At 44.1% G+C, this 21244-nt stretch overlaps 1 protein-coding gene across 2 annotated transcripts in view; it reads right to left on the minus strand.

The window, feature by feature from the left end:
* PHRF1 (PHD and ring finger domains 1) overlaps positions 1 to 21244 on the minus strand; it is a 94505-nt gene that overhangs the window by 52157 nt on the left and 21104 nt on the right. For both annotated transcript variants that reach the window (XM_077458946.1, XM_077458937.1), the window contains exons 2-4: positions 18393 to 18509; positions 11257 to 11343; positions 6730 to 6935 (exon numbers count right to left, since the gene is read on the minus strand). In XM_077458946.1, coding sequence (XP_077315072.1) covers positions 6730 to 6935; positions 11257 to 11343; positions 18393 to 18486 — 387 coding nt within the window. In that variant the 5' untranslated portion in view covers positions 18487 to 18509. The remainder of the gene's footprint in view (positions 1 to 6729; positions 6936 to 11256; positions 11344 to 18392; positions 18510 to 21244) is intronic.

Genomic DNA, 21244 nt, shown 5'->3' on the forward strand with positions numbered 1-21244 from the left:
CCACTTGATAAAACTTTGTGAACGTATGCAGCCTTACAAATCTGAGCCAAAGATACCTGATGGCTAAAAGCCCTACACCCCTGGTAGAATGGGCTATCACCCTAAAAGGGAGGAGCTTTACGTTTCAGACCGTAGACCTAAATGGTCAATTGACGGACTCAATTGGCAATGGAAGCTGCCTGCACCTTCATGGGTCTTTTTGGTAAAACAAAAAAGGAGTCTGATCCTCAGATCTTCGAAGATATAGACAGATAAACCTTGACTGCCTGGACAACATCCAATGAATGCAGTCGTCTCTCTTCCGCCGAGTGAGGCTGAGAGAAAAAAGGCGACAAAATGTTCTGATTTAAAATGAAGCCCAACACCACTTTTGGCAAAAAGAAGGAAACAGGTCATAGCACTACCCCATCGTGGTGAAGGATCAAGTATGGTTCCCTGCACAAAAAGGGCCTTCAACCCCAACACCCTTTTAGCCAAGGTGATGGCCATCAGGAAGGCTAGCTTGCGTGACAGCAAGTCTAGAATTTCCCCGATTGGGATCTGTAACAGACAGCACCAAGTTCAAGTCTCAAGGACACATTAGGTGACCTAATGGGGGGAAGCAAATGAGTTGCCCCTTGCATAAAGTTTCGGACTAACGAATGGGATGCTAAAGGCCTTTGGAAGAAAACCGACAAGGCTGAAATCGGACCTCTTTGAGTACAATCTGTTTTCCACAGCTGACTGTAGAAAAGAGAAAATACTCTCAATCACGTATTTCCGAGAATGCCATTTTCTGGCTTCACACCAAGCAATACAAGTCTTCCAGAGCTTATGATAAATCTTCCTAGTGACAGCTTTTCTAGCATTCACTAGGGTAGGCATTACTGGTTCCGAGATGCCACGGTCCTTCAGCACCCTGGCTTCAATAGCCATACCGTCAAATTTAGAGACTGTAAATTGGGGTGAAATGGATGACTTTGAGACAGTAGATCGGGGCGATGTGGAAGCGTCCATGGCCCATATATTGTTAGTCTCACCATCTCTGGGAACCTTCTGGGCCAGGCCGGTGCCACCATAATGACTGGAACCCCCTCTCTCCGATTCCTGCACAACAAATGTGGAAGGAGAGGGAATGGAGGGAAAGCATAAACCAGGGAGTACTGGCTCCATGGAACTATCAGAGAATCTGTTATTGCCAGAGAATGTTGGGGACACAAATTTCTGTAGCTTGTTGAACCTGGATGGCAATAGGTTGGCCTTGGAATTCTCTACGGAAATCGGCACATGTCCCTCTGCCCAGGCTAGTATGTGGTACATCTCCTTTCTGGTACTGCCTTGGTGGTTTATATAGGGCACTGCAGTGGCATTGTCAGACTGAACCCCGATATGGTCCTGGACAGTGGAGCTTCAGGACTGCCCTAGGGCCAGACATACTGCCTGTAATTCCAGCACGTTAATGGGCAGGATCTGTTCTGTCCCCGACCATTTCCCCTGAGCTGTGAGCCCTTCTAGGGTCACTCTCCAGCCTGAGACTGGTATCTGTATTCAGTACTCTCCAAGTTACCGGGAGAAAGCATGCCCGAGGAGATAAGCACATTGGATAATCCAGGGCTTGTCCTCTTCTGTTCCAAGCCAACAAGTGGTCTTGTTGTAAAGGCCTGGAATAGAACTGGGCATACATAGTGCATTGCCTCGGAGGATACCATCCACCCTAGAAGACTCATACAGAGCCATATGGAGGGTTGTCTGGTGCCCCTTTATCTGACGTATCTGAATCTTCAGGGCACAGATCCTTATAGGTGGCAAGAATGCTCTTGCTTGAACCGTTTCTAGGATCGGACCTAAATACTTTAGACTTTGAGCTGGTTTCAAGGCTTTTAGGTATTTATGATTCAGCCTAAGCTTTTCAAATACTGCACTGTGCATATGTTCTGCTCTAGAGCCTGTAATGAGTGATCTTTGAGCAGGAGGTCATCCAGATACCCGAGCACCAGGATCTTTTGGGCCCTTAAAAGACCCATTACTGGTGCTAGGACCTTTGTGAACACCCGGGAAGCTGTACCATGCCCGAAGGGTAGAGCCACAAACTGAAAATGACGTTCCTCTACTGCAAAACGTAGGAACCTCTGATGAGGCTGAAAGATAGGCATGTGTAAAATACACGCCTTTTATATCGATAAAAGCTAGAAAGTCTCCCCTCTGGATTGAGGCTACTACTGAGTGGACAGGCTCCATCTGAAAGGACTGTATGAGTAGATACTTGTTTAGGGATCTTAGGTCCAAAATGGGCCTTGTGTCCCTGTTTGGTTTCTGAACCGTAAACAGGTTTGAGCAAAACTCTGTGCCCCTTTCGGATTCAGGAACCTCTACAATCAGTCCTTGATGCACTAGATGATGTAGTGCCTGAAGCAATACGTTTTTTTTGGAGGATCCGAGGGAATGCTGGATCTTAAAAAGGGGGAGGGGGAAGCGCCCGCAACTTCAGCTTATAACCGAGAGATAATTGAGGTGACCCATTCATCCTGAATTATTGTTCTCCAAATGTCTGCAAAGTGCAGCAACTTTCACTCCACTCAATGGAGTGGGGGCGTTCCCTCAATAGGGGGGCTTGGTGCTGGGATTTGGAAGAGTTTTGGACCCAGGGCTTCTACTGGCCCTGCGGCTTGCTCCTGGCCCTAGCGCCCTGTTGGTGGAGGAACCACCTTGATGCAGAGACATTTGAGGAAGTAGTCCCTGAGGTTTCAAACGAGGGTGGCGGTGGCCATCTGTGTCATGAGACAATATTGTCTATTTTTATTGTATATGGTGGAGGAGGTGTAGCATATATACATGCACTAGTTATCAGTGTTTATGTAGATTTTTTCAATAAAAGATTTATATTTTTGATAATTCCGGTTGTTACTTTTTGAAGAATTTCTTCTCCCCTTTTTCTTGTATGCTCGCCCTATTTCAGAGGAACACATCTCAGACTTTTGATTAAGTTAACTTTTGAGGTGACGGTATGCAATGACTGAGGGATTCTAAAATGTAGTCTTTCCTCTCCAGTCTAGCGTACAATAGGTGTAGCTGCTGTGCCATTTTTATCATTTTTTTTGTTGTTTAAAACGAGGGACGTCTGGTGCTTTTCTTCAGAGGAATTAGCGAACTCTTTCCTCTGGAAATCTTTTGGATATATTTGTCCAAATGATCACCAAATAAAAAACAAACATTCCCCATGAAAATGGGAAACCTGCCAAAAACTTTTTAGAAGGAAGCTCGGCTGACCAGTTCTTGAGCCACAAAAAGCTGTGCATATGTATAGACAAGAGAGCCAAACGAGAAATCTGCTGTATTGAATCCTTTAAAAAAGGAGTCGACAGCAAAACACAGTGCTCGAGGAATATCTGTCTTACTTTCAGGCAGATCATCCTCCTGGTTAGGCCTATCAGGCCATTTGACCTAATCTTTTAGGGACTGGCAGATTCCAATTGCTGCAACAGCTGGCTGAATAGCTGAACTGGCCAAAGAAAAAGCTTTAATGACTCAAATTTCTTGTCAACAGGGTCTTTCCAGCCCTGTGTGTTATCTACCGGACAAGTTAAGTTCTTGTTTAAAGGAAGAGACTGCTGCATCTACGGCTGGCATGCTCCATTTAATGAACTTTTCATCCACGGGATATAAAAGGGAAAACATCTTAGGAGGAACAAAAATCCTGTCAGGATGTTCCCAATCAGCATACACCACCTGTTCCAACAGGGGGAAAACCTGTGCGGCCTGAAGAGGCCTCAGGGATCCCAAAGAGGACCAGGGGGGCTCAGTCACCTCTGCAAGAGGCAACTTGAAGGCGGGACGAACCATTTTGGTCAGAATCAGGCTCAAAAGCCTCTGCAAGTGAGAGAAATCAACTGGATGTCTTCTTGTCCAGAAACAGACTCATCTGCCGGGCCCTCCGCAGAAGCCTGAGCTTTTAGCTCTTCCCTATCCTCAACCCATTCCTGCTCCAGACTAGGAGGCTCCAGGGAGGGGGATCTGTCATGCTTCTTGCCACCTTGCGGGATGGAGGCAATCATGCCAGAAATCCTGTGCTCTCCAGCTAGGGCCAAGGACAGTTCATCCTTGGTGATAAGGGTGAAGCAGCAGCGATGACTGTAGGCACAATGCCAGATAGGCACAGTGGCTCAGATTGCCCAGAAGCCTCTGGTCCTTCAGAGGTTACAACACTAGATACGGCTAGGTTCATCAGAAACTGACGACGTAGGTGTGCCCTTCCCTGTAGTGTTAGTCCGGCTCCTCTTTTTTTTTTAAGACATTTACTAGCCACAAAGACAGTACTTTTGTGTAGTATTTAAAACACCTCAGAAGGGAGACCGTTTAATAAGGTTCACCAAGCCCCTATGTAACAATCCTGCTAAGCAATGTTAGCCTGCCAAGCATCACTAGGTAACTCACGTGACCCAGGTAAGCAGAAATGAACTGCTGCAAGTGCCTGTGCAGAGCATACTCTGTGTCCCACAGCTGCCTTCCAGCAGAGCTTTTGCCAATGCATGTGCGCACAGCAGCACTCTTGCAAACGCACGTGCACCATGGTGAACCAAGGCAAAATGGTGCACCATCGTGCGTTTTTATACAGGTAAAAAACAGCCAGACAATAAAAAAGGTATACTTTGCAAACACCCACATCTAGCCCATAACTTCCCCTGTATGATCACTGCACACAGGTGTCCAGCCTCTAGCTAGCTTGACTGATTGTTACAATCACTGGGACACCCTACAACAACAACAAAAGGGGGTTTCACTTACACATCCAGGCGTAGGGCAGCTTAGAAACGAAGAACCCAATCTTAACCCTTCAACCCTTCACCCAGGTTCCTGTCACTTGAAGACCTTCAAGGACTGGGTACCATTTTTTATGTTTAGGGTCCACTCCCTTGGACCTGTACACCACCCGGCAGGAATGGCTTAGCGCTGTGGTGTCCAGGATTCCACTGCGCAGGGTCCAGCACCTGGAGGCCACATTACAGGCAACAGCTTGCAGGATCTTGACTCTTCTTTGCGAGGTTAGGGCACCATTTATCTAAGTATGTAAAGCCTGTGTCAAATGGATCCGATCAGTTAATCCCTTGATTTAAGAACAGTTTGTGCGACAAGAGACCTGAAGCTCAGAGAGCTCGAACAAAAAATGCCATCTACCTTGTAGACACTGGTTAAAAAAAACAAAAAACTGCAGTACTTCGTGTATGGGAGGGGTTATATAGGGGAATCACTTCTTGTCTAAAGACCTTTGGTCTACCAGTGTTCATTTATCTGGAGATGGAGTATAACCCAGCAGGTAATGAATATTAGCCTGTGTTCCATGATGTATGAAAAAGAAAAGAATAAAGTCTCAAGGTAAATAAGTCCAATTAGGGAGAATCACTTGTATGATGGTTGCAGCTCTTCCAGCAGTGTATTGGATGATCCGTGTGCACTACATATCCATCTGCCAGCATTTTGGCTGCTTTCCATAGAGTCCTACTAGTGACTAAAGACAGATAATGAACCTGCATTTCTTCTACTTTTGGGAGTGGATTTTTAAAGAGGAAGTAAACCCTGATGAGTTTACTTCCTCTTTCATTCCCTGCAAAGGTAAAGCATAATGGACTACTATGCATTGCATAGTAGTCCATTATGTGTCACTTACCTGACACAGGAGCCAGCGAAGTCACCACTGTCCCCTGTAGTCCGCCGCATCCATCTTCTTGGTGGGGTCTCGCAGCTCCGCCGCTGTCATTCAGTGAAGCCGCTATGACGTCACTCCCGCGCATGCGCACGGGAGCCGACACGCGCGGCAGCTCCGCCGTTGAGAATGCCGCGCTCAGTGCGCCGCTGTCTACGGCGCATGCGCCGTAGACAGCGGTGCCTGTTTTTGGGCAAATATCTCCTAAACCATATAGGTTTAGGAGATATTTCTTGAACCTACAGGTAAGCCTTAATCTAGGCTTACCTGTAGGTCAAAGTGGTTTGTAAGGGTTTACAACCACTTTAAACAGTTTTTGATATGATATTGATATTTGATTTATTATTATTATTATTAATATTGATATTTTGATTTAAACCGATATGGTGGCACCTTCTATTTGTTTAGAAGTGCAAGGCTTCAGAGATTCTAGTGCAGTGTTTTTGGCGAGGGAAGCGCTGCAATGCCAAACGTCAACTGTAGTGTATCAACCAAGCCTTACAGCTCAGTACACATTTTAGGGCAAGTAGCCTATTAAATGTACCCCCCCACACAAAAAAAAAAAAACCCAACCACATAACCCCACAAAACACAACACAGCATGAAAAAGTCCAAAAAGATTCAGTCTTCTATACAAGAAGCTTGAATGGCATGATTATCTGCCCCCCCACCACACACACTTGCCCAAAATCAACACACTTACCATAGAACAATGACTACAATATCAGTTTATCTATGGTTATTTCAATAAAAAGGGATGATGCATATTGTAAAACAGCACACATTCTAAACATTATACACAACTCATCATTCACGACATTAGGGCTGCTAAACACTCAAACGAAATATGACCACCTCACATTTTATGCAAGTATGAAAAAAAAAAAAATCCAAAACCAGTGGCATTTAAATAAAGTGAAATCAAATTCAAGTCAAATAAGCACACAAAAACATACACCACCAGCCATATTACAAGAACAAAAAGAGGATAGATCAGAAGACTTCATAAAGGGACCATATCTCTCATCAGATGTGTACATGCCGTAACTAACCTTAGACCACTCTGCGATGCAGTCCAGGCAGAAGTAATGGTTGCAATTTTCTGGGGTTCCCACAACCTGGTCTCTGAAGCCATTCAGACAGATGGGACAGTTCTCTCTTTCCTCATCTGAGCTCACACCCTCATTCAAATCTGCTGCAGAAAGAGCAGGTTCTGAGCTTTGTAAAGGCAGCTCTTCTTCATCCTCTTCCTCTGAATCTAACAGATATGACATTTATTAAAGTCTATGATGGATAAAGATTTAAGGCAACACAAAAACAAATGCATAATTTTAATTAAAAAAAAAAAAAAAAAAAATATATATATATATATATATATATATATATATATATATATATATATATATATATATATATATATATATATATATATATATATATATATATATATATATATATATATATATATATATATATATATATATATATATTATATATTATATACACACACAACTTTAACAGCACAATCATGTACAGTTGTGCTCATAAGTTTACATACCCTGTTAGAATTTATGATTTCTTGGCCATTTTGTAGAGCATATGAATAACACAAAATAATTTTTCACTCATGGTTAGTGTTTGGCTGAAGCCATTTATCATCAACTGTGTTTATTCTCATTAATTCACAATACCAACAGAAACTACCAAAATGACCCTGATCAAAAGTTTACATAACCTGGCGATTTTGGCCTGATAAGATGCACAGAAGTTGACACAAAGGAGTTTGAATGGCTATTAAAAAAAGGTAACCACCCTCCCCTGTGATTTGTTTGCATGAAATTAGAGAGTGTGTGTGTGTGTGTGTGTGTGTGTGTGTGTGTGTGTGTGTAAAAAGTCAATGAGTTTCTGGACTACTGACAGACCCTTGCATCATTAATCCAGTGCATCACTTATGTTTCTGGATTCTGAGTCATGGGGAAAGCAAAAGATTTCTCAAAAGATCTGTGGGAAGAGGTAGTTGAACTGTATAAAACAGGAAAGGGATATAAAAAAGATTTCCAAGGAATTGAGAATGCTAATCAAACTCTAATCAAGTAGTGTAAAATGAGGGGTCCTGTTGAAACCAAACCACGGTCAGCTAGACCAAATAAAATTTCAGCCACAACTGCCAGGAAAATTGTACTGGATGCAATGAAAAACCCACAAATAACTTCAGATGAAATGCAGGACTCTAAAAACATGTGGTGTGGCAGTTTCAAGATGCACAAGGAGGCACTTGAAGAAAGATGGGCTGTATGGTCGAGTCGCCAGAAGAAAGCCATTACTACACAAATGGCAAAAAGTATCCGCTTACAATACACCAAACAGCACAGAAGCAAGCCTCAATCCTTCTGCCACAAAGTGATTTGGAGTCATGAGACCAAAATTTAGCTTTTTGGCCACAACCATAAATGCTTCATTTGGAGAGGAGTCAACAAGGCCTATGACGAAAGGTACACCATTCCTACTGTGAAGTACAGAGGTGGATTGCTGAAGGTTTTGGGGATGTGTGAGCTACAAAGGCAAAGGAAATTTGGTCAAAATTGATGACAAGATGAATGCAGTATGTTATCAAAAAAATACCGGAGGAACATTTGCATTCATCAGCCAGGAATCTGTGAATGGGATGTGCTTGGATATTCCAAAACATGACAATGATCCAAAACACAAATCCAAGTCGACCTGCCATTGGCTAAAGCAAAGTGAAGGTTCTGGAGTGGCCATCTCAGTCTTCTGACTAAGGTTGGGCTCAGGCGTGTTTGCACACTCCACATGCAGAGCCCGCCAGGAAGTCGGCACGGCGCTAATCACAAGCAGCGAGACATTTTCCCGATGCGCGGTTGCAGAGATCGGGAAATGTCTCACTGCTTATGATTAGCGCAACACCGTGGGCTGTGCGAACACGCCCGAGCCCATCTCTACTCCTGACCTCAATATCATTGAGCCACTCTGGGGAGATCGCAAAACGTGCAGTTCATGCAAGACAGCCCATGAAATTACATGAACTGGAGGCTTTTTGCCAAAGGTAATGGGCAGCTTCACCATCAGAGGATAAAGAGCCTCATCCACAAAAGACTTCAAGCTGTCAATGATGTTAAAAGGGGGCAATACACGGTATTAAGTGTATTAGGGTATGTAAACTTTTGATCAGGGTCACTTGGCTAGTTTCTGTTGTCATTATGATTTAAAAAGAGTAAACCATTGATTGATAATAAATGGTTTCAGCCAAACACTAACCATGAGTGCAAGAAAAAAAGTTTGTGTTGTTATTCCTATTCTCTTAAAAATGGCCAGGAAACCATAAATCCTGCCAGGGTATGTAAACGTATGTGCACAACTGTATACAAAAAACAAACAATCTAGACAATAACTAAAGCATAAGATCTATGGCAGGGGTGACAAACTATTTCATTGCGGGCCATATTCACATCATGGTTGCATCTGTAAGACATTATAAAATGTATCTACACCATCATATTAGATCATTTGCTCTGCATCTGATTACTACTAGTTTTAATAGCGCAAGACTGAAGACATGATGCAAGTCTGAAAAAGAGGGTCAGACAACACTGGTATCATCCACAAGAAACTTTATTGGAGACTTCTCAGACAGAAAATAGTTTGAGGAGACCCCCACCCTCCATTACATCACAGTTCCCCACTCCGAAGTGTGTGCTGCTGCTGGGAAGAAGCAGAAAGTGCAGGATCTGGAGTCAGCTGCCCAAATCTTCTGAATGCTAAGACCATAGGAGGAAGAGACTAGGGCAGTGATGGCGAACCTTGGCCCCCCAGATGTTTCGGAACTACATTTCCCATGATGCTCATGCACTCTGCAGTGTAGTTGAGCATCATGGGAGATGTAGTTCCAAAACATCTGGGGTGCCAAGGTTCGCCATCACTGGACTAGGGGGTGCTGTGTCTGCACAGAGATCTGTTGAAGTTCTGTCCTCCTCTCTGCTGTCGACTGCCGAGACAGAGGGGGGTGGTGGCAGAGGTGAGCCTCTCCTCTGCCAGATCCTGTGCAGCCGTGGAGTTCTGTCCTCTCTACTGCAGACTTCTGAAACAAGGGAGGCCAGAGGCAGAAAAGGTGAGGCTCCCATGGAAATTTTTTTTTTTTTTACAGGAATTTTAATTTTATCAGTTGGATCCCTAAGCATTTGCGCATTTGTCAACCGGACATGTCAAATTTTTATTCACAGAGGATATAGCAGCGTCAATTGCTGGTATACTCCTCCACATCTTAGTAAATCTTTCCTCCATAGGATAAAGTGTTAAGCACTTTTTCCCTCCTAAAAAGCCTTCATCTGGGTTTCTAGTAATGAATGGACAGGAAAGGCACGCAAGGCTGGAGGAGGCTTTAGTGAAATCAAACAAGAAGTGGGCACTTCAACCGACTCGATTAAGTGTAGCGAACCATTTCAGTAAGAAAATGTACCAGCAACTTCTCAGCATGTGAAGCTGATACTTATCCACTTGACTCCTCAGAAGAGGAATCAGCCTGTTCACGGTCCCCTGAGTGGGGATTCATCTACCCCCTCCTATAGTTCCTCCGTTTGGGGATCCTGGGTGGTAGAAGGGGACCTAATGCGTTTCCTTCTGCTGTGTGAAGACGTGATTAAAGCCATTAATAGCTGAGAAAACCCGCTCAGTTCTATAGACAGGGGCTGAAGTGTCGGAAGCAATTGCTGCCCCTGATAACTCACTCTGACCAGCCTCCTTAGTACAGGATGGTGTTGCAGAGGGAGGGTCCTTAGGACCTGAGGGTGACCCTTCCTATCCTTGGTCTTTGCGGCATACAAGATACCTCCTCTGGTCATAGTGCTGAGCACAGCGCAGAGGTACCACCAAAAAATAAACGCACTGCCGTAATAGCAACTGCCGCTGCTATCAAGCTCAGCCTGATGGTTAAAGTGCCTGGGAATGCCTGTGTCACCAACCCGCATGCCCCTTAAAAAGGTGCATTTTATAGTTACGCAGCCCGCGTTGTGGATGCTCAATTCATGTCAACGTAGCTAGACTGGGTTGTCTAACATTACAGCTTATTATTCTAAATAGGTAACCTTCATTTTGTTTGCAAATATTAAAGATACTAACTACCAGCAAGAATAAGTCCTTGCATTTAAAGAGAGCCTGTCATTTCAGATCCATCATGCCCATTAGCGGGCATCCACTCACCTGCTGCCACCACGTCCCTTGCTGTGTTGCGTCACTGCCAAACCAGACGTCACATTAAAGTGAATGGGACTGTTGGTGAGTCAACAGTAGGTCAGGGGAGGAGCCGCTGCAGGACAGAGATGACAGTTGCTCTTTAAAAAATAGTTCCAAGCTCTCCCTATTGAACCGCAGACCTCCACTTGCTGTCTACATGTAATTGCTCCAGTGACCTACCAGAGGCACAACTTGTCACCTAACAGGAAGTAACTGAAATTAAAGACCTTTATGGCAGGGTCACCAGACATTTTAATAAAAGCTTGGGTTTAGATCTACTGGGGAAATAAAGAAAAGTGACTGGATTTTATGATCTTTGTGTTGAAACTAACCAGATCCTTCCTCCTCTTCACCATCCTCTTCATCAAGGTCATCCTCTTCATCTTCACTCCCCGACTCTTCAGACTCTGCAACATCATCTACCGCAACAAAAATGACAGTCATAATTATAAATCACAATTTATCAGGAGGATTGCGTACACTTTTTTTGAAACGCACAAAAAATAAAAAATAAAGATAATTAACCACCACAAAAGCTGCCCAAGTATGTGAATCCAATGAGAGGCCATAAAATGCTACAGCACATTTTAGATAGATATACAGGAGAAAAATGTATGTATTTGTATAATAATAATAATATTATATACATACACACACTCAGGGTTGGCGCTGCTTTTAAAATTCAAGATCTAAGTAGTAAGATGGAGTTGCAAGTCCTGTATTTCCCTATATAAACTGACTTTTATAAATATGTGTAAAATGCAAAACTCCGGTGGGTGTAACATGTCCGCTTTCCCCCTTCTTAGTGTATCCTTACTGTGGACGAGTTTGGGGTGTAGCAAGATGGCGGCAAAGGAACGTCACTTCCATAGCAAACTGTGATGGGTCGCCCAATATGTCATTACACCGGCCACGCACAGGCATAATCGACATCCAGCGGCGCACCGCATCACGCTCTGATGACTGGCGTCTGTGCTCGCATCCTCTTTGCGCCTTTATATTAATTGTCCATGTGCCTGTGTTCTGTAAAAATAAAACTGCACTGCACGATTGTAACTGTATGAGCTCAGCTCCAGCCGCTCAGCTTGGAGGTTTTTTTTCAGAACACAGGCACAGGGACAATTAAAATGCTGCAGAGAGGATGGCAACATGTAACAAAAGTGGGTTAACAACCACTTTGCTTTCAATCTCACGTTCCAAGCAAAATACTGTTAAAGCCCTCTATACTTACCTCCCCCTTCCCATCGTATATATTATACTGTGCTATTGTTTCTTCTGAGCCTCGTGTTGTTAATTTTTCTCTCTTTTCACAGATTTACATACATGTGTACTGCAATACAGAGCTTTTAGACCCCTTTCACATTAACGTGCTTTAAAGGCGCTAGAGCGCTAAAAATAGCGCCTGTAAAAGCCCGAAGGCTTTTACATGAGTGGTGCACTGGCAGGATATCAAAAAAAAATAAAAAATAAGTCCTGCAAACAACATCTTTGTGGTGCTTTATCAATGTGCAGTGGCGCTTTGCGGGTGTTAACCTTTTTTCAGCCGATAGCATAGTTAAAAGCGCCCCGCTAGTGGCCGAAAAACCCCGCTAAAATATAGCGGCGCTTTACTGCCAATGCCACCACACCCAAGTGTGAAAGGGCTCTTAAATAAAGTGTATAGATTTCCCCATGCTACTACACAAACTACTAATAGCTCTCTCTTCCAAAGGTAGTATAATGACTATTTAGTGCCCGTCACAGAAACCTTGAAAAATATTTTTAAAAATAGTGAAGCGCTCTCCACTTCAAAAAGTACAATATTTACATCAGAAAGATAAATCAAACATTTATATTCATGTGAAAAAACCATATCAGCCGTCAGCTGATGTCACAGAGCCAGTCCAGGCTCTGTAGGGATCTGGACAAAGTTGGGATCCTCCCAGATGCCTAACCTGCAGCCGGCTCAGCCTCTCAGGCAACACTGACCGCCTGAGATGTCCAGTCTCACCGCCTACACTTTCTGCACTCCAGTGAGTGCTGGAGGGACAGAGCACAGAGCGTGACAGACTTGTAAACATTCGTGACATTATGCTGCTAGTTCTTAAAGCAACATTTTCCTTTGCCTATGACTTTCTTTCATCAGTCCACACAGTGGAACTGTGCAGAGCGAGAGCAAGATAAGAATATACGCTGCTTGGGGGGGGGGGGTCTGAATGTAAATATATACCCAGTGAAGTGAACAGCCTCAGATGATACAATCTCCCTACATAAGTTTGACATGTATATCTGCGGTCTTCAGCTTTATATATTCTTTAGAAAGTTCACATTAACTTAGAGATTTTCTCTTCCTGTTCAGCATGGTGTGCGAAGACTGGGCATGCAGCCAAGACAGCTGATGGGAGGTGGGAAGACACACCCTCACTCCACAGACTCTCAGGGCTTTCCTGTGAATAGTTTAGCTCTCTGCTAATCTATAGCAACCTCCCCTTTCAGGCTGGTTTTATCTCCATTTAGGGAGAACTTGTCAAAAGTTATCATTCTGATAACAGAAGAGTGAAGCAGGAGAAAGACACGGGACTTTGTGCTTTGAAGAGAGATAAGAACACACTCCAGATAGGTGTGCCCAGCTCAAAATTGAATGACTCGGGTTTACATCCACTTTAAAAAGATTGTAAACTTGGAAAAAAATAAAAACCCTGCAAGACAAAAAGGCATAATGAGCTAGTATGCATCACATACTAGCTCAATATAAAAAATAAATACTTACCTTAGAACGTTGCCCTGGATCGGCGTCGGCCCTCTGAGTACAGTGCGGACATCTTCCACTGGAGTTACAGTGCCGGAGCCTGAGGTTCATGGCTCTGGCACTGCGATTGGCTGGAGCTGCCGGTCACAGCATGACTCCTGTAGAAATGGCACCAGCGCCCCCTTTCTTCAGTGCGCATGCGCCCATGACATTCGGCAGCAGAGCATATACGGAATATCTTCTAAACTGCAAGTTTAGGAGATATTCAAGGTACCTACAGGTAAGCCTTGCGATAGGCTTACCTGTAGGTAAAAGCGGTATAACAGGTTTTACAACCACTTTTAAGTGCTTATTAACCACTTTCAGACCGGACCATTTTGCTGGTAAATGACCAGAGGTCTTTTTACACTTTGGCACTGCGCTGCTTTAACTGGTAATTGCGCGGTCATGCAATGTTGTACCCAAACAAAATTTGCGTCCTTTTCTTCCCACAAATAGAGCTTTCTTTTGATGGTATTTGATTGCCTCTGCGATTTTTATTTTTTGCGATATAAACGTAAAAAGACCGCAAATTTTGAAAAAAAAATGATGATATTTTCTACTTTTTGTTATTAGAAAAATCCAATAAACTCAATTTTAGTCATACATTTAGGCCAAAATGTATTCAGCCACATGTCTTTGGTAAAAAAAAGTCAATAATTGTATATTTATTGGTTTGCGCAAAAGTTGTCACATCTACAAACTAAGGTAAGTTTTCTGGAATTTACGCAGCTTTTAGTTTACGACTGCCTATCTCATTTCTTGAGGTGCTAAAATGGCAGGGCAGTACAAAACCCCCCCAAATGACCCCATTTTGGAAAGTAGACCCCCTAAGGAAATTGATAAGAGGCATGTTGAGCCCATTGAATATTTTATTTTTTTGCCTCAAGCGATTGAATAATGACAAAAAAAAATTTTTTTTTTTTTTTTTACACAAAGTTGTCACTAAATGATATATTGCTCACACATGCTATGGGCGTATGTGAAATGACACCCCAAAATAAATTCTGCTGCTTCTCCTGAGTATGGGGATACCACATATAAGGGACTTTTTGGGAGCCTAGCCGCGTACGGGGCCCCGAAAACCAAGCACCGCCTTCAGGCTTTCTAAGGGCGTAAATTTTTGAGTTCACTTCTCACTACCTATTACAGTTTTGAAGGCCATAAAATGCCAAGATGGCACAAAACCCCCACAAATGACCCCATTTTAGAAAGTAGACACCCCAAGCTATTTGCTGAGAGGCATGTTGAGTTCATGGAATATTTTATATTTTGCCACAAGTTGCGGGAAAATTACAAACTTTTTTTTTTTTTTTTTCACAAAGTTGTCACTAAATGATATATTGCTCATGCATGCCATGGGCATATGTGAAATGACACCCCAAAATAAATTCTGCTGCTTCTCCTGAGTACGGGGATACCACATATGTGGGACTTTTTGGGAGCCTAGCCGCGTACGGGGCCCCGAAAACCAAGCACCGCCTTCAGGCTTTCTAAGGGCGTTACAGTTTTGAAGGCCATAAAATGCCAAGATGGCACAAACCCCCCCCAAATGACCCCATTTTGGAAAGTAGACACCCCTAAATTTAGGGGTACACTAGTGAGACTAGGTAATAAATGGCGGGTGCCCTGAAACTATAAAAAAATAACTAACCAACCAGCGTCACCTGTAACAGTTATATGGTGATCACTGGTGAAAGGGTTAACTAGGGGGCAATTAGGGGGCTTTATGCGGTAGTATATGGGGGTCCCTGGCGCTATAAAAAGCTGCAGCGAACCTAAATACCTACCTGCCTAACTAGCGTCACCTGTGACACTAATACAGCGATCAGAAAAACGATCGCTTATTAGGCTGGGTTCACACTGGAGCGATGCGGGAACGCCACGAATGCGCGGCGGGTTCCCGCATCGCATGCCTCCCGGCGGCAGTTCACACTGCCCTATGCGAACTGCTGGGAGTGTCAGTGAAATGTTACTGACACCCCCAGATCAGTTCGCATATCGCAGTGCGATCTGCAAACTCGGATCGCATGGTGTGAACACCCATGCGATCCGATTCTGCTGCGGGCCAAAAAAAGGGTCCCGTGCGAATTTGCGGCGGGTGCGGCGAATGGCTGAACTCGAATCGCACAGAGATCGGATGTGATTTGCACTGCAGTGCGGTGCGAATCACATCCGTTCTCATAAACCGCTGCAATGTGAACCCAGCCTTAGTGACACTGGCGACGGGGGGTGATCACGGGGTTAAACCTTTATTGGGGGGGGTTAGGGGGGTACCTTAGAACTAAAGGGGGCTAACCCTAACTGCCCTAACAGTTATTAGTCACAAATGACACCCGCCGGGTGATCAGGGGGTTAAACCTTTATTAGGTAATAAATGGCGGGTGCCCTGAAACTATAAAAAAATAACTAACCAACCAGCGTCACCTGTAACAGTTATATGGTGATCACTGGTGAAAGGGTTAACTAGGGGGCAATCAGGGGGCTTTATGCGGTAGTATATGGGGGTCCCTGGCGCTATAAAAAGCTGCGGCGAACCTAAATACCTACCTGCCTAACTAGCGTCACCTGTGACACTAATACGGCGATCAGAAAAATGATCGCTTATTAGGCTGGGTTCACACTGGAGCGATGCGGAAACGCCGCGAATCCGCGGCGGGTTCCCGCATCGCATGCCTCCCGGCGGCAGTTCACACTGCCCTATGCGAACTGCTGGGAGTGTCAGTGAAATGTTACTGACACCCCCAGATCAGTTCGCATATCGCAGTGCGATCTGCAAACTCGGATCGCATGGTGTGAACACCCATGCGATCCGATTCTGCTGCGGGCCAAAAAAAGGGTCCCGTGCGAATTTGCGGCGGGTGTGGCGGGTGCGGCGAATGGCTGAACTCGAATCGCACAGAGATCGGATGTGATTTGCACTGCAGTGCGGTGCGAATCACATTCGTTCTCATAAACCGCTGCAATGTGAACCCAGCCTTAGTGACACTGGCGACGGGGGGTGATCACGGGGTTAAACCTTTATTGGGGGGGTTAGGGGGGTACATTAGAACTAAAGGGGGCTAACTCTAACTGCCCTAACAGTTATTACAGTCACAAATGACACCAATGCAAAAAAAAAAAAAAAATGACATTGGTGTCACTGTGACTGGGGGGCAGGGGTAATTGGGGGGGTGATCGGGGGGTAAAGGGGGGGTGTGAGTGTGCCTGGCATGTTCTACTGTGTGTGTAGAGTGTTGGTGCAACTTACTGATCCGCTCTCCTCCGTGTCGGAACGAAAAATACCGACACGGAGGAGAGAATACATCACTTCCTCTCCTGTGTTTACATTACAGGAGAGGAAGTGATGTCACCGGGGATTTCTATTCGTCGGGAGCGATCGCGAGGGGGTGGCCATGAATGAATGGCCGTCCCCTCGTCCGGGATCGCTCCCGTACGAATACCGACCGCCGCAGGCACCGGGCGGGGGCCCGATCGGGCCCCCGACCCGCGGGAGGCAAGGGACGTACATGTATGTCCTTATGCCTGCCCGTGCCATTGTACCGACGTACATCGGCGTGCGGCGGTCGGCAACTGGTTAAACCCAGAAGCAAACTCAATGTGGATGATGAAATCCTGACCGCTGAGTTACTGTATTCTAACAGCAGGGAGATGTCTTTGAACAGTTGGTAAAAATCCACAGGGCTGTTGTACAGAAGTCAATTGGTAAATCAACTTCTGTACAATCACTTTACCCATACATGGATCTAAATTTGTCTGGCTACAATCTGCTGAACTAGGCACATTTGAACTCATGTATGGCCAGATTAAAGTGATTGTAAACGATCACCTTGCAAAACAACATATTCAGTTTAAAAACAGAAAAGAAAGGCAAAACATTTGCGTATAGATAAAAAAAAAAAAAAAAAAAAAAAACACCCACACACACACTTTTTTCCCCTTTTTTATAAGTGATCACATATCCTCTGTTCTCAGCTGCATAAGAGCCTGGGGGGGGAAGAGAAACAGCAGCACACTAAACTTCCCAGTGAATAGCTGTGCAGGAAAGGTGTCAGGACAAGCATGATCATTGGAGGAGAGCAGGCCAAGTTCCCAGCATAGCTAGAGAACTGACCACGGTGTTCTCCTTCCTACTGTGGTCAGTTTTTAATAGGAAAGCGGGGACTGGCAGGAACACCAGGGATTTCACACAAAGAGAACAGGATACTTTTTCATACAAGCACATGGCACATATCATGAAGTGTTGGGTTTACATACTCTAACACTCCCTAGACCAGTGATGGCAAACCTTGGCACCCCAGATGTTTTGGAACTACATTTTCCATGATGCTCAACTACACTGCTGAGTGCATGAGGTCATGGGAAATGTAGTTCCAAAACATCTGGGGTGCCAAGGTTCGCCATCACTGCCCTAGACTGACAATGCTGCTGTCCAAATATGCCCCTGTGCTCTTTCATTCAGTGTGGGGACACACTAATACAGGTGTGTTAGGCGCCAGATCACCAGGTAAAACCGAGGGGGGAGGAGCCTAAAGAAAGCTAAATGCAGCCACCACATCTAATGAATGGTAAGTTAAAACATATACATTTTTTGGTTCTGGGTTTCATACCGCTTTACACAAACCACAGGCTTCATTACAAAAAAAAACAAATGAAGCAGTTTAGTTCAGTGGCCTAGATTACTCATCCAGCAGTCATTACCATCATCACTTGATGCAAAGAGCCCTTGGCGCCGGTTTTTACCCTGTGAGGTATTCCTGTTTATTAGATTATCTTGATTCTCTTCATCATCCATTGTTCTGCATCAGAAGACGCTCCCTGCAAGATGGAGGACACAGTCAGTAACTAGGAACACATTTAGAAATATTGTAGACCATAGTCTACTATTGCCTGAAAAGTCACACAGTCAGTTCTTTATATATATGGAGGTTCATGCACAAGTAGCCATTTAAGATTTGTGAAACTCCTGCCCACTGCTTTAATTAGGGCTGAGAAGTCCTGGGAGGTGTGCGTAGATGTTTTCAGGAAGTTATGTACAGCATAATCCCACACAAAGACCCAGTGAGAATATACCTGGCTCTAAAATAAGGTACGTAATGACAACAGAAAGGTTTTATTAAAAAAAAAAAAAAGTCACTGACACATTGATGAAGTGAGGAAGAGGAACAGAAAAAAAGGCAAAAATAAATGTGATATATAGATATACATATATTTATATTAAGCAGATTCTTCTTTAGCGTTAAATATGTTACTGCAACTTAAACCAGCTTGGCTATGTCCTGGGAGGACAGTGATACAATCATCTACTTGTTCTTACAGCTCAGACAAGACTCCGGTTATGGAGAATCCAAAAAGGAGCACTGTACACAGATTTGATTTCAGGCGAGGTCTCATCTCCTACCAGGGTAACCACATAAGTAAGCTGCTGTAAAGGCAGCATGTTCCAAAAGATATATGTAGAATACCACTGATGACCTCATTCTGAAAATGCTATCTGCCTGGTTGTCATTTTAACCTTCTGACTGTGAGCTGATGAACCAGGAAAAAGGAGGTAGCCACATGAAAGAAAAGAAAAAAAATATTATCAGATTATCCATTTAATGTAATTATGCATATATTTGCCTGGAATAGCCTCCCTTGTGTCGACATCCAACATAACTGAGACTGCCATTTTGAATGTGATGTCAGAAGCTCCAGTAGACACTTAGGTGACAGTAAAGTATTTCCCTTCACTCCTCCCCTGGAAGCTGCACTGAAGGTTAGCTAGGAAGGTGAAGGAATGTGCGGATGAGCTGGGACAGTACAGTCTGAAGGACAGAGCTACAATGTGCAGGGAGTAGTCAAATTTCTAGCAAGTTTAAAAGGCACACTGCTAGGAATAAAACATTAATGCCCACCTCTCTCCCCACATTTACACTAGCAGATTTTACAAAGAACAGTCGCACAAACATTCATACTAAACTTGTCTTCTAAAAGTACTTCAAAATTTCCCCCGGTGAGCATCTGTCCTTTGTTGGACATTGGGTAAATGATGAGGATGTCAGTCTGTCGCAAATTATGGAGGGGCGTATCCTAGCCCTGCTAGCTACCCTTAGGGAGCGATATGGCAGTTTTCCCTTGGATTTTTGGAGATACCACCAACTTACCAATTTTTTTTGCCTTAAAACACCATGCATTTCAGATCCGGTTTACCCTTACAGAGTTTAAATGCCTATGGGCCGCTAAAGACCCCATATGGTTTCGGCTCTTCATAAACCGCTTGGTTCGACAGCCCCTAGCCCTAAACCTTTATGTATCAAGAAATGGGAGCATGACCTTCAGTGTGTATTCTCTGATGAACAGCAGCATCATCTGTTCCCATTTGGCACACTAGCTCAGTGGATTACAAAAACGCAAGAATAGAATTATAAACTGTTGTCGAGATGGTACCGAGTGCCCACGTCCCACATCTTGCTCCACACTCCCCCGCCATTCCATCCCTCTCTCCTGCTATAAAATTAGTGTTCTACCCCACCTTCTCAATGCTGTGAAATGCCTCATACCAATCCATTGGAAAAGTCAGTACATCCTGAGCGAGCAGGACTGGGTTGGGAAGGTGACGGAGATCATTGGATCGCCACCTGCAGGGGCATCCGAGAATGCTTAGACTATCTTGGCCCCATGGCGGACTCATGTAGCTAGCTCTGCCCCAGTTTCCTCTAGTTTGGATCTTGCCTTGCTAGCCTTGGCGGATGCTGCATTTGGGCAACTTGTCCAGGCCAGTCAGAACCAACAATCTTAATCCTGTAGTATTTTGTGAACCAATTAACCCGGTGTAACGGACGTTTTCCCAGATGCCTCAGGCGTACTTTCATATCCTAGGTTTCAAACCATATTTCATATATTCTTTACCTACTGCAATATTTTTCCTAGTTTTTTTTTTTTATTTTTATTTTTTGGTGCACTCCTTCTCCCTCCCCCAATGTTTAGGGGGGAATGTCAATCTAGAATGACTATCCAGGACAGGGAAGGCCTTACAATAGTTATATTGCACTGGTTTACATTACTACCTTTTAGACATGTGAATATAATGTGAATACTGATCTCCTTTCCTTCTTCAAAATTTTGCGTGCTTTTAACATTCAATTTTGAAATAAATGGACTCTCTCAAACAAAAAAAAAACTCATTAGAAATGAGTTTGTTCTAGAAAACATGTCCAACTTGCTCCTTTGAATTTTCTCATTACTCAGATAACCAGAAAATGTAGGCCATACACGGAGCGTATTTCTTTCCTGCAACCACAGATAGTCTTGACAGGATAATACCTGCTGCGCCATTGTATTCTCCTGCCAGGGATGAAGACACCGATTATTACTAGCAGCTATACTAGAAATTAGCTGGTACAGCTTGGGTACATTCAGCCTGCCTTTACAGGGTTGGAATCTCAGCCAATTCCTGCTGAACCGGCCTTTGCAATCACGCTTTAAGGCTCCAGTCACACTTGTGTGACCTGTCATGCATCTTTGGACATCAAAGTTGCATGACAAGTCACTCCCCATGTTTTCTACAAAGG

The sequence above is a fragment of the Lithobates pipiens genome, unplaced genomic scaffold (genome assembly GCF_037356315.1).
Source record: "Lithobates pipiens isolate NorthernLeopardFrog02 unplaced genomic scaffold, aLitPip1_a1.2 Scaffold_10, whole genome shotgun sequence".
NCBI classification, from domain to species: Eukaryota; Metazoa; Chordata; class Amphibia; order Anura; family Ranidae; genus Lithobates; species Lithobates pipiens.